General features: G+C 47.6%; 1 protein-coding gene across 50 annotated transcripts in view; it reads right to left on the bottom strand.

Moving 5' to 3' along the window:
• Window positions 1-5,829, bottom strand: part of SCRIB (scribble planar cell polarity protein) — a 121,192-nt gene extending 115,363 nt beyond the window's left edge. For 16 of the 50 annotated variants that reach the window (XM_066990945.1, XM_066990953.1, XM_066990954.1 and 13 more), the window contains exon 1: window positions 5,429-5,826. In XM_066990945.1, coding sequence (XP_066847046.1) covers window positions 5,429-5,590 — 162 coding nt within the window. In that variant the 5' untranslated portion in view covers window positions 5,591-5,826. Of the gene's footprint in view, window positions 1-5,428 lie in introns of all 50 variants that reach the window. The other 34 variants (XM_066990951.1, XM_066990966.1, XM_066990963.1 and 31 more) reach the window with 5 other exon arrangements.
• Between the last annotated feature and the right edge of the window lie 8,715 nt (window positions 5,830-14,544).

Raw genomic sequence — 14,544 nt, 5'->3', positions numbered from 1 at the left:
TGACAAATACCACTCTCGGGTTTCACCCTGCTCAGAGCAGCAGGATCCCAGGCCTGGGACAAAGGACACGGATGCTGCTGCCCCGGGCTAACTGCAGCCGAACAGGAGGAACCGCTGGAACCCGGAGTGCTTCTACCAGCTTCGAAGTTGCCTTGCCATGATGCAAATAGCAACAAGCCAGAACAGGAAGGAATCTGCAGCAGACCTACAAGGCCTCCCTTCTCTCCTTGGGAGTTCTAGCCAGGCATCCATCTCCTTTATTTTTCAGTGCAAGATGAAAACACCTCGCTGGACAGCTGGGGGCGGGCAGTCTTCTGCACGGGACCCACTTTATCATGGGAGTTTGGGTAAGGAAAAAGCGAAGGAACAGAACTGCACCCCCTCAATTAGACATTCCTAAGGGCTTGCCTCTTCAGCACCATCACTATTCAAAAACTCGGTATCAAATCTAGCTCTATTATTTCCTCCTTTTTTTCCCCACTCTTTGTATGATCCTTCAGCCTGCCCCACCCGAACTCACTTCACTCCCTGCCAGGTATCCTTCCAGCAAAAGGTCTCCAGCGCACTGCTGCTGACACCGATTGGATGTCTCCTCCCCGCTCCACATCAACTTGCTCACTATTTTCAGTCCCTGCTCAGCTCCACCTTCTCCTCCTCCCACACACACCAGGTCCTACAATCTCTGCTCCACCCAGGTTTCTTCCGACATCTCCCTTTTGCCTTCCCATAGTCCAACCCAAGCACTCCCCAGAAAACACACCAAGAGTCTGGATCCCTTCTGACTACGATCTGCTCTGTCCTCCACTGAATGCCAGACTACCTTCTTTCCTTTCTGGTGAGACCTGCACCTCTGAACTGCTCTCACAGTGGACTGTGCGAGTCAGGTGCCTCTTGTAGCTCTAATCCAGTGATCTAGCAAGCTGCATTCTTGAAAACCACGTCCCTAGCTGAAGGACTTCATCCTGCTGCTGTGATGTGCTACACACTCACAGTCCTGCAGAAATCACTTTATGCAAGCGAGGCAGGGAATAGGTCAGCATGGAGCAAGGCACGTTGTCCTCTAGAATTCAGGCACCCCAGTGAAGAGCGCAGAGAACTTATCAAATAAAATTCACCGCTTTCCATTAAACCACGCTGTATCACCCTGGCAGCAAATCCCTGCAACAAGGCAGCAGATGTTCCTAACATAGATTTAATCTATCACTTCAAATAACCAGAGTTCAGTCACCATAATGAAAAATCTGTACTCAAAACAAGAAAGATTCCACATGGGACAAATAAAAAAGGAGCAAGAGCAGACAGATGACTATTCAGCACTGCAGAAAGGAAAGAAACAAGCATTCACTTCTACAACTTGGAAGAAAGAGTTCAGGAAAGTGTGGTGTCATTAAGAAATGCCAGGAGGCAGACAGATCATCTAATCAGATCAAAAGCGAAACAGTAGCAGGAAAGGGACCTGGGAAGTTCTGGAACACAAGAAAATGATGCCACAGAAGGAACAAGACATTGCCAGCGTTTCTGGACTCCGGATTAAACGGAATAAAGATAAATAAGAGTATGTCAGACAGAAACGGCCTGGTAAGGGGAGGTAAGAAAGAAAACCCACAGAGGAGGGGTCAGATAAATTCAAACATTTTAAAAGGAAGTTCTTTGTTAACTGTAAAACAGAAGGACCTTTTCAAAAGTCAGCCTCCCCCCCATTCTTTTGCTTAGAAAACCACCTCCACACAGATGCCTTCCCCAGAAAACTTCCTGAGCCCTTAAAAACAAGCATGCTCTGGTCACGCTTGCTTTAGAGCCCGTGTGTTCTCTCTCATGCACATTCTTCTAACTCATCTCCATTTGCTGCTCTCGTCTCCCTCCTGTACACACACCTCGGTATTCCTCTAAAACTGCTCCCCCAAGGAACAGGCATGTGCAGCTCTACTCTGTGAAACCAGCACGTTTTCCTTTCCCTATGTCTTCCTTCATGGTACGCACCAATCCTCCTCCCCGCGTCTCTCTCACAGAAAAGGAACATCCTTCTGTGAAGTGCTTCTCACCTGGAAAGCACCTTCCCCACCCCAACCGAAGACCTCTCTGATTGCTGTCCCCGAGGAAAATGTGTGCCCAAAGCACGCATTGCTGTCCTCTCTTTCCCTGGTGAAAGGGTAATTTACTTTCAATTTTCATCCGCCATCCACGTCGCCTAACATGCAGATTCTTACTCCTCTGTTAGATGTATGTCGACAACCACATAGTCCACAGCAGCAGTATCCCTTAACAACGTCCTTCCTGCATGTGATTTGTGTGTAGGGAACGACACCTGGGACTCAAAAGCGCAGCTCTGCACTGCAGGAAACACGAGGACACACTGGGTCATGCCTCAGGTGGGTCTAACCTTGCAGCCTCGTTCTACCAAACCGCAGACCTCCTCATCAACTTCAGCTGGACTACCTGACCATCCGTGTCACCGGCTGGAGGAAACGTGGTAGGGGTGGCTGGAAAGTGAGAAACTGTAGGACCTATTTCTGCTCGCTCTTCCTGACATGTCTCCAGGGCACGGCATATCTCGGCAGCATCCACCAGCTCCTTTGCTTTTTTCAAGAGTGGCCAGCACTTAGAGGTACTATGCTCATTGCCCCAGCTACATGCATTTGCCTCTCACCTTGCTTGTGAGGGGGAGGGCATTTAGATTTTGCTAGAGATGGCTGATGGCTCTCACTACTGGAGAAAGCCCGTAGCCGCTGCAGACAGTATTCGATACAGAAGAGTGTGACTACATGAAGTCCAAAACAGTACTTCTTCTAGGTCTCTCCCAGGATATGCAGCACAAGCCACTTCTCAGCCAAACATGATGTCTTTGGATTTATTCATTTTCGGTTGTCTTCTCTTTCACGAGCTCATGTAAACTTTGAGCATCTGTTATGTCATACGACAAGTAATTCCACACTTCAGCTTAACTACAACATGCATGAAAAATTGTTTCTGAACGGAGCCTTTTTTGGTTTCAGTTAATGTCCTCAGTCCTTGGGCTGCAAGAACCAGTGGTCAGCCGCTCCCTGTTCAATCCCTGCAGGCCGTTTGTGACCAGACATCTACCATCTGACGGAGGAACGGCACTATCTTTTTCAGACTGAGGAGACCTCGCAAACTTTTCTTTACCTTGTGCGAAAGCTGTTGCATACCTCCTATCAAGCCTTCTGTTCCCCATTCTCTGTACCCCTTCTGACTTTACACCTCTTTTGAGACTGGAGGACCAGAAGCACCATTCATGACCATATAATCTTATTTTTCTTTTCCCTATTGCTTTTTCTAATAATCCCTCACCAGAAAACTCTAGAAACCGGGGACAACTCAATCACCAGAAAGGGAACCCATGATCCCGGGACAGGTCACAGCAAGAACTCTGACGGTCCAAAGCAGACCAGATGTTAACACCTGGAGTTTAACAACCGTGCTCACAAGTACAAGTAGTTTGAGTGCCAACAGGAAGGAGATGGCGGTTAGGACAGCTACACAGTACCTGCCTTCACAGACAGCATTATACCTATCTGATCACTGACCAAGTAAAGTGGCAGTATAAAATTTGCATTTATTGTCCAAAAGATGCTTTTCAAAAGCTAACATAAAAAAAAAAAAAAAAAAAACACTATCTTCAGCTTATGTAGAAGTCTAACCTGCTTCTACGTAAACACAAAGTAAGACTCTGACTACTCAGAGGGATAAGGAGGAGTCGCGCAGTACAAGGATCGGCAAGTTCATTGCAGATGTGTTGCAATTAGCCTCCTCTGCAAAAGAGACTGATACTCAGTTGTAAGTCCTAACCTGCCTGTAACACAATTTTTCCAGTAGTTTGAGAAAGTCCCCACCTAAATTATACAATGATCCCCAGATACATGATGGAAGAAACCTGACAGAAGGATCATACTAGTGTTGCTATAACTGAAAAGCAAGGGTTGTTTGTCCTTTTTTTCCAGATTCTTTTTTCCCCAGATTTTATGGAAATAAGAAAAACACGAGTAGTTTAACAAGAAACTTTAAAATAAAGAAAAATTACCATTTTTTCTTAATTTTTTAATGAAAAGGTGACTTAGACCATATTTACTCCAATGAGCACCTATCCAAACGTGCTACAGTGAAATACTTTTTCCAGCACAAAACTTTTTTTAACTGAAAAGTTCGTTAGGTATCACTAACTAATGGTGGGAAGCAGTCACAGCAGCAAGCCTACTGGAGTTCAAGAAGCATTTGAGCCACACTCCAGACATGGTTTGATTTTTGGGTGCTCCTGTGTGAAGCCAGGAGTTGGACTCCATGATCCTTGTGGGTCCCTTCCAACTTAGGATACTCCATAGTTTTTAAAAATTGTACAATTTTGACAGGGAATACATGGAAAAACTTCCTCTATAACACCCTATAGCCCAGTAATGTTTAAAGGTGCTCTCCTTCCTGAGAGGCAAGCACACGCACAGGTTCAAATTCCAGTTCTTGTTTGCAGTATTCTATGCTTCAGATTAACCAGCAGAACAGGAACACCATCATTTCTGCTTTGGCTGAACGGTACTGTAAGGAAAAAATAAAGGCTCTGTCTTGTAAAAGCAAACCCTTTAGGAGCCAGAGGTGTCTGGGCCAAGCCCGCAGCTGACTGCAGAGCGGATCTCCCATCCTCTCCTACAGAAGAATCACACTGGCATGGCGTGTGGCGACATACAAAGCATTTATCACCAGCATTATCTGCACGGAGAGCACTGAGGTTAAACAGAACAGTGGAAGAAGTTACAAGCTAAGGCTTAAGTCCCAGACAGTAAGAATAAAATGCTTCTTCGATACCTGCTACGGTTTACAGGTTAAAGCAGAGCTTTTACGTTCACACCGCGCCTCTCAGCAGCCAGCACGGCTTACAGGACCCCTGGCAGGCCGCCCCTTCGCAGGGCGGGTTCGCTCGCTTCCCCGGCACCCACCGGCCGGCGGCACAGGGCCCCGCGTCCCGGCACGTCCCACGCGGGGCTCCCGCTGCCAGCGGCGGCGCGGCGCCCGCCCGCCTTCCCCCGGGAGCACGGCGGAGCGGGCCGGGAGGGGGCCGGCGCCGGACGGGGGAAGGCCGCGCTCCCTGCGGGGCGAGCGGGGAGCAGGAGGCGGCGCGGCCCCGGCGGAGGCCGCTCCCGGGAGCGGAGCAGGCCGGGGTCGGCCGCGGGGTACCCTCGCCGGGCCGGGGCAGCGCCCGCCCGCCCGCAGCCCCGGGCCCCCGGCAGCACGGCGGAACGGGACCGGCCGAGCCGCCCCCGGGCTCCGCCCGGCCCCCGGCGGGGACGCAGGTGGGCGACGCGCGGGCCGGGCCGGGCCGGGCGCAGCGCCCGGAGCTCCGCGGACCGAGGGAGGCCAGGGCCGGGGCCAGGCCCGCGGCTGCGCGCTCGGCCGGGCCGGGCCGGGCGGGCCGCGGCCTCACCTTGGGCAGCTCGCGGAGCTGGTTGGCGTCCAGCAGCAGCTCCTCCAGCGAGCGGCTGTAGCGGTAGATCTCCTCGGGCACGGCCTGCAGCGAGCAGTGCCGCCGGTCCAGCGCCTCCACGTGCCGGTTGCAGCGCCAGAGCGGCGGCATGCACCGCAGCATCGCGCCGGGCCGCGCCGGGGCTCGGCCGCGATCGGCTTCGGCGCGCAGGGGCGGGCCCGGGCGGGAGCGGCCGCGCCGGGAAGGGGCCGCCCGAGGGAGGGCCCGGATGTGCGGCGGGGCGGGCGCTGCGCTAGGGCCGGGCCGCGCCGCAGCCCCGGAACCCCCCGGTACCGCCGCCGGGCCGCGCCCCCCGCTCCGCGCCGCCCCTCGGCTCGGGCCTGGCCGCCGCGCTCGGGCCCCGCCGCTCCCGCCCGGGCCCGGTCTGCGCCCGGGGCCGCGCCGCCCCCCGCGAGCGTCCCTGGGAAACGGAGTCCGCGGCCGCCGCTGCTCCCGCCCTGCCCCGCGCCGCCCGCCCCGGCCCCGCCTGGCCGCGGCCCCGCCCGGCCGCCCGTGCGCCGCCCTCGGGCCGGGCCGCTCAGCGCGAGAGGGCCCGGGGGGAGCGGACGGCCCAGGGGCGGCGGGGAGCGGGGCCCGGCAGAGGTCGGCGGGGGGCCGGCTGCTCTCGCCTCAGCGCCGGGCGTTCGCAGGAGCCGGCTTCGAAAGAGCGGCGGCGGCGCTGCCGGTAGCGGCGTTCCGCAGCCCGTGGTGCTGCGCCTCACCCCTAAAACCGGCGGAACGAAACCGAGAATCGTGGCGGTCAGCCTCCAGCCCCAGAGCTGCTCCGTCTGCGACAGCCGAAGGGAAGCAGATCCCCTGTTTTATCCAGAGAGGCTCCGCGTTGGCCGTGACCATTTCCCAGAGCTGTACACACGTGCGCCCGCGTGCTTACGGGCTGCTTCTGGATGTCAAGGTTATAACGTGAAAAATGATTTGGAAAGCACCGTGGAGAAGAAAAAGAAAAAAAAAAAAAACAACTTATATGCCATTACGTAAAGCAGTACGATGCACCAACGCCTGATGATTTTAGGTTGGATGTTAGGAAGAACTTCTTTACCGAAAGGGTTGTTAGGCATTGGGGTGGGCTGCCCAGGGGAGTGGTTCAGCCACCATCCCTGGAGGTCTTTAAGAGACATTTAGATGCAGAGCTCAGTGATATGGTTTAGTGGAGGACTTGTTAGTGTTAGGTCAGAGGTTGGACTAGGTGATCTTGGAGGTCTCTTCCAACCTAGGTGATTCTGCGATTCTGATGGTCCTTGCCCTTGCCAAGTTACAGTGAGGTATACAAAGGCAATCAAAAACATGATTTTTGTCTTTTTATGAAGATAGCTCAAACAATGCCTCCATGCAGAAATACATGAGTCAAGGGAGCACAACAGAAGCCTGTAAAGCCCAAGTACTCTGAAAGAAACAACAGCAACAATCATCTCCCCCCTCCACCTCCTCCCACCCCCCAAAAAGAAGCATAAATAATCAGCCGATTAGGTACTTGTAGACATCTGAAATGCATAGGTTCTGGTCACTTACAGTTCAAGGAAAAAAAGCTTGACATTGTGTCTCTATTCAGACTAAACCCATCAGAATAAATGAATTTTTTTAAAGAAGGGGATTATATTTATCTAGCCTACTGAAACTCTTAATAATAGCAATACATCATATGATTTATCCTCTCCCTAACGAGGGAAAAAAAAACATTTAAGCTTAATGAAGATGTTAATGCAAGAGCAGGCATGAAACTGATTCTTAATGCTATGTGTCCAACTTCAACAAGTTGGGAAAATCATCTGTAAATCTCAGCATTCAAGATCAAGAGCTTTGTACATCTTCTCTGTGCTAACTTCATTTTGATACTACTCTCAAGGGCCCTGTTTTACTTAAGGGGTCATAACATCAAGGTACAACAAAAACACTGCAAGGGCTTTGAGCAGCAGAAACCATTTAACAGCAGCTCCCCCAGGGGCATAGTGCTTGTCAGCCTGTAGTTACAGAAGCTCCGAAGGCACATAACATTGCTCATCTCAAACCATCAAGAGATGGAGACACAGCTGAACATAGCTGACAAATCTGAGGATTTGACATGCTTTTCTCTGGAAGCCTATCTTCCCTAATTAGTAAACAATGAAACTACATTTTCTGTTTTAAGCTTTTCTTGCTCTATCCAGCTGTTAGACGTATAGGACTAAGACAGCTCTGCCTGTGCTGCAGTTAATCTGTGGGCTGAACTGCTGTCGAGGTTTTATCAGCCCACCACTGGAAAGATCTGATGCTGAATCAGGGCTAACACACACTGACTTGCAAGACAAACTGAAGATAAAGATTATCATGGATTACTTGAAAAATCCCATCACAGCCTTGTTCCCATCTGTATTTGGTGCTGTCATAATATGCAGGGCTATTTCTGAGATGACCAGGTTTCTGTGAACAGACATCATTATACTTGAATGCTTGGCTGCTGCAGAGCAGACACTGACTGCCGAACGCCACGGAGTGCAGACTGGGATAAGAACACCATTGCTCTGCCCTGCAGTACTCAAAAATTAAAGCTAATCAGTTACAGACTACTGCCCTGTATCAGCTCATTTTACCAGTACATTCTTCCTACAGCATCAAAACTCTGCTAGAACTTTGCCAGATTTATTAAATGTGGAATTACCCAGAGCAGTATCATCAGGAAGTTCACTAGAACAGGCCCAGAGAGACCCTTTTCTAGAAACAGTTAAGTACTTCAGCTTCCTAGCTGACTAGAAGAGGGTCAAGGTGGGAGAAACAGAGCCATGTACAAAGGGATCAACGCATGATCATCTGAAAGCCACCCTTCACTATTTCAGCATGACTTGCACCAATTACAGGATGAGAAATTCACTTAGTCCAATGCTGCATTATGTCCAAGAAACTGAGGATTTAGATAGCAGTGCATAGATGGACACAACCTCTAATTTAGGAAAACCCTTACCTATCAGTTGTTGGCCTCTGAACCATATTCATTCCATGCTTGCCCCTCTCTACACTTTTGCCTAGAAACCTGCATGTCATTCACTGCCTTGGACAAGATGGGCCCTTTAGTCTAAAACAGTAGAATCATAGAATGGTTTGAGTCGGAAGAGACCTTAAAGACCAACTAGTTCTAACCCCCCTCCCATGGGCAGGGGCACTTTCTGTTAGACCAGTCTACCCAAAGCCCCATCCAACATGGCCTTGAATGCTTCTAGGAAGGAGGCATCCACAACTTCCCTGTGCTACCTGCTTAAATATCTTGACACCCTCAGAATAAAGAATTTGTTCCTTATATCTAATCTAAATCTACCCTCTTTTAGTTTAAAACCATTGTCCCTTTTCCTGTCACTACACTCCCTGATAAAAGAGTCTGTCTCCAGCTTTTGTGTAGGCCCCCTTTAGGTACTGGAAGGCCACTGTCAGGTCTCTCTGCAGCCTTCTCTTCTGCCAGCTGAACAACCCCAACTCTCTCAGCGTGTCTTCATAGGAGAGGTGTTAGGATAGGTGCCCTTGATCATCTTCATGGCCCTCCTCTGGACTCATTCTAATGCTTCTATGTCCTTGTGCTGGGGATCCCAGAGCTGAATGCAGTACTCCAAGTGGGGTCTCATGAGAGCAGAGCAGAGGGGGAGAATCACCTTCCTTGAACTGCTGGTCATGCTTCTTTTGATGCAGCCCAGGATATGGTTGGCTTTCTGGGCTGCAAGTGCACATTGCTGGCTCATCTTCAATATTTTGTCCACCAATACCTTCAAGTCCTTCTCCACAGGGCTGCTCTCTATCCACTAATCGCCTAATCTGTATCCGTGTTTGAGATTGCCCCAACCCAGGTGCGTGATCTTGCACTTGGTCTTACTGAAATTCATGAAGTTCATGCGTGCTCACCTCTCAAGCCTGTCACGGTCCCTCTGGATGGCATCCCTTCTCTCTAGCATGTCGACCACACCACACGTCTTAGTGTCATCTGCAAACTTGCTGAGCATGCACTTGATGCTACTGTCCAAAACACCAAGAAAGATGTTAAATAGTGCTGCTCCCAGCACAGACACTGAGAGACATCACTTGTTACAGACCTCCACCTGGACATTGAGCTGTTGACCGCAACTCTGAACATGACCATCCAGCCAATTCCTTATCCACCAGGTGGTGCAACCATCAAATCCATGTGTCTCCATTTTAGAGACAAGCATACCATGGGGGACAGCATCAAATGCTTTGCACAAGTCCGGGTAGATGTTGTCAGTCTCTCTTCCCTTATCCACCAATGTTGCAACCCCGTAACAGAAGGCCACCAGTTTGTCAGGCACAATCTGCCCTTAGTGAAGCCATGTTGGCTGTCAGTCACCTCCTTATTTTCCACGTGCCTCAGCATGGCTTCCAGGAGGATCTGCTCCATGATACTTGCCTGGCACAGAGGTGAGACTGACTGGCCTGTAGTTCCCCAGGTCTTCCTTTTTTCCCTTTTTGAAAATAGGGGTTATGCTTCCCATTTTCCAATCACTGGGAACTTCACCAGACTGCCACAACTTTTCAAATATGATAGTGGCTTTGCAACTTCAGATGCATCTCATCAGGTCTCATGGACTTGTGCATATCCAGGTGCCTTAAATGGTCTCAAACCTGATTTCTTACAGTGGGCAGTACTTCGTTTTCCCAGTCCCTGACTTTGGATTCTGTGAATTGGGCAGTGCGGCTAGAGCACTTCCTAGTGAAGACTGAGGCAGAGAAGGCTGAAGTGCTCAGTAACTTCTTTATGTCAGTTGTAGCCAGGTCTCCTGTTTCACTTATCTTAAGTGTACAGTTTCCTTCATCTTCCCTTGTTGTCCTGAGTACCTGATGAAAGCCTTATTTTTATTTGTTGTTGTTTCTGGCTTTCCTGCCGCTCTCCCTGCACCCTAGGGACGTAAATTATAATCATCCCAGGATGTATATCTCTGCCTCCACTGCCTACGTATGATGTTTTTGTGTTTTAGTTTGGCTTAGAGGTCTCGTTTTAGTCAAGCTGCTCTCCCGCCTCTCTTGCCAGGCATCTTGCATGTCGGGCAGTAACGTTCCACAGACATGCCAGTGAAAAGTGAGGGAATTAGCCCTTATGAAAAAAAAAATCCTGACCTTAAATTCAGGCTATTTCAACAACCCTTGTGTTGAGCTAAAGGACTATTGCCTTAGAAGCACAAGTGTTAACTAGCCCTCTACAGTACTATTAACTCTTCTGTTCTGATTAGGCATGGTTTTAGAACAATGAGGGCACTCATGCCTATGTTAGCAACATACAGCTCTATTGCTCTGCTGTCTCACACAAAGACCATAGCCACAAGATCCTACACGAGACAGCACATACAGGAAAGTGCTGACAAATCAGGATTTTACCTTATTCATAGTAAAAGTTGAACCATTTACCTGGAATAAAGACGATGTGGACAGATAGTCTTCCCAAGTACTGATGAAGTATGGAAAAAACTCTCATGCATTTTATTTCAGACTGCTACTTCCCAAGTTATTTGGTCTCTTTCTGCTCATCTACTATGCAGGAATACACCAGCAATCCACGGGAATTACCCACGTTAAACTTCTATAGAAGTCAACAACAGGAACTAGACAAAGAACAGCATCCCATATGTTGAGGCCCTGAAATTTGAGGTCCTGGGCCAAAGAAAACATCAGTGGTATGCAGCTCTAATTAGGTGTATACATGCAAGATTTAAAATGGGGATTAGTTACCCGTTTATTCCAAGCATTCAGATTTAAGACAAGGGACTCAGAAGAAACTGTTTCAAAGCTGGGGAAAAACAGGAGGGACAGAAACAGGAATGGACTAGAACCAGTCTTATGACAAAACTCAAATGGTATGGAATGGAGCTCTTAGTATGGGCTCTTGGAATCACGAAATACCTGACTGAGCTTATTCAGCACCTTTATCCATTGGAGGCAAGACTTCAAGCCTTGTTTTTCAGGGAAGCAATCCTGTATAGGCAGGAGAGATCTATGAGCAGACGGCAAAGGTGCAGGACCTGACAAACTTTCTTTTCCGTGTTATTCTGAAAATATCTAACTCAAAATTTAAGAACCAGTCTCGCCCAGCTGGCATCAGGCTTCTGTGATGGTTAATTTTTCTTTACCTCGACTTAAGCTATATCCTCTTGAAACAGTACCTACAGGCCTACAGGGAAGGCTCACATTTTTTGAGAGCCGAATTTTCTGACCACTCCACTAATGCAGAAACAGCGATCTAGAGTCAATACATGAGAGCCCTGTCTAGAGCAGGCTATCAGCCTCTGTTTTTCACCAGTGCCATTTACTTTACGGATTAGAAAATAAAAAAAAAGGAACTTGGTGATCGGGCCAAGACTGTAAGATCCAGCACTGCAGCAAAAAGATTTCATCCTTACCCCAAACATTTCTGGGATGTTTTATTAGAACCTGGAGCCTCCTGACAGTTGCCACCAGATACAGCTGTTCAATAGTTCGTGCAGCTGCACCATAACATCTTGCTGCCATGAATAAGTAAAGGCAACAAAGCACCTTCGGCAACTATAGGAAAACAATAAAAATTTGTACAGGTTTAGACTTCTCATGTCTTTCATGCAATTACTGCAGAACCACACCAGAATCTTAATGAGATCAGGACAGTTCCTGGACCTAATTTAGGGAATCAAATCTAGCAAAGTCCACTGGTGTGGAGCCACATGGCAAGCTTTCCAGACATTGAAGTTGCTTCTGTAAAATGCTCATTCTGAGTTGCCCACATTTTCCAAATAATTCACCCTTGACGATCACTACTGTCAAGGAATCGAGAAAGCCCTACACAGCTATAACTAGCTGAAAATTACTACGCTGCAGAGTGGTGTATTCTGTCAATAGGAAAGTCTGAAGGTGAGGGAATTTAGATTCCTTGTCAGAAAGCTGTTCAGATCACAACCGTTTAAGAACAGAAATACAGTGAAAGGTTAAAGCCTGACTACACAGGCTGATGCAGAGGTACCCTTTCTTTCATCTCCTCTACCAGATCCATGCTGCACCAGAAGACATGTACAGCTTTTTCCAATTTGCTGAGAAAGCATGGCAGGAAATAACTGGAAAAATACACGATTAATTGGGAGTTGGTGCTTGCACAGGCATCTCTAAAGCATCATATATGATGGAATGATGAGGGATTATCCCCAGTCTTCACTCTTTTCCGAGTTTCAGCTTCTCAAGTCAGAATCCCCCATTCCTTACTGGGGAATACACCACTTTACACTTAAAATACAGAACAAAGCAGATTATATCCTCTTATACCGACCCTAACATCCTAGTGACCTGTCATCCTGTTAAATAGACATACCTACATCTGTTTCAAAATCCTAAATCATTAAGGATGTATACATTTGACCTAAATCAGATTTCTATGGGATCCCAGGGAAAAAGCCCTTAGTTAATGTTTTTTTTTAATTTACTTATTTTGAAATTTGTTTATTACTTATTCGTAGTTAATGTTTAGCTCACATTGTAGCATTTTAATTAGTGTTGTATGACACCTGACCTTTGTCAGACACTTTACCTGTCAAGATCTGAAGTTACTTTTCTTAACATAAACTTGTAAAATATCTTGTCAGCCAGGTAAGACTGATCACACACACACACACAAAAAAAAAAAAGCTTAGGCACTCATCCTTAAGTCTGTGCCTTCTCCTTGCATCTAATTTTATCTTTGTTTCCCCCTTCTTTCTCTTTTGGAGCTATCAACAACAAAATGAAGCTCCCAGTGCCACCTTATACTCCTAAATCCAGTCAACAGAACAGGAACAAGTATCAGAAAATAGAAGCTAGACAGAACAGTGGTTAACACTGGAACAAGTTGAAAATGGTGAACCTTCTTCTGTATTACAGACAAAAGCAGCAGAAAAGCTGTAGTGCATTACCATAACGACAAATTATGAACTACCAGTATGCTGTGGCTGTTAAAGAACTCAACGGGATCACAGATTACATGGGATGAGGCTTTTCCAGGACAGGTAAGAAAGGAAGAATGCCACTATGCCACGCCCTAGGAAGGGTTCATCTGGAATCTATTAAAAAACTCAAATCAACTACTTCTGAGAAACAGAAACTCAAGCTAACAAATGCAAAGAAGGATTGCTAAGCCAGATGATGAGGAAAAGAGCAAGCTGAACTCAAGATACCTTGACTTTCAAAGGCTGAAAGAGAGAGGCTTGCTGTTACCAGGAAAGAAAGGTTATTTATGCTAACAGACAATATTAAAACAAAACAACTTAACAAATTAACTGTAAATACAGTTAGACTGCAAATACAGATTTCTAACCTATAACAGAAGTTTGAGTGTTTGAAACAAAATACAAAAAATAAGTCTCTAAGCTTAGAGGCAGCTTGCAGCAGCAGCAGGCTACAATTCAGACCTCCCTTCTGAAGTTCCTTTGAGATCATTCTTCTGTTATTTGAATCTCTAAATTAAAATGAGTATTTCCTTTGGATCTGTGCTGTCTCTAGCAGTTTTCCACAACAAACAATGTCATAGCCCCTTACATGTTTAGAGTATTTAAAATCATTAATACAAGCTAATTCTGTTCCTGCTCATTAAACAAAGATCATAAAATAAATGCATTCAGGCTCTGTAAATATTACAAAAACTTTGGGTCCTCAACAGCAAACTTTCCTTTCAGGCAAGGCGTATGTTCTATATCGCTGTCCATAATACAAGGACTAGATTTATTTAATAAATACACTTTAGGTGCTGCAGATCAACGCTACTCCCACTCTCATCCCATCTGTGATGCCTCAGCCTGACTTGATGGAAATATTTTGGCACATTTAGGAAGGATCAGTTAGGGTAACTCTGATGCATCAACAAAACTGTGAAATCCAAACTACAATATCAGAATACACAGGATGTGAATACCCCAGAAGACCCAGCTGGTTCACTTTCTGGACTCTGCTCCATGTCTGGGCTCCTGGAAACCCAAGCTCAAGATGCGAGTCCTCAGCAGGAAGACTCCCTGCCAGAACTGCCCAAGCTCTCCTCCACTGTTGTTCATGAAGTATTTCAGCAGCACCCTTGAGTACTGTTATAATACTTAGAGACTCCC

The sequence above is a fragment of the Anser cygnoides genome, chromosome 2 (genome assembly GCF_040182565.1).
Source record: "Anser cygnoides isolate HZ-2024a breed goose chromosome 2, Taihu_goose_T2T_genome, whole genome shotgun sequence".
NCBI lineage: Eukaryota > Metazoa > Chordata > Aves > Anseriformes > Anatidae > Anser > Anser cygnoides.
This window is presented reverse-complemented; position numbering and strand designations above follow the sequence as displayed.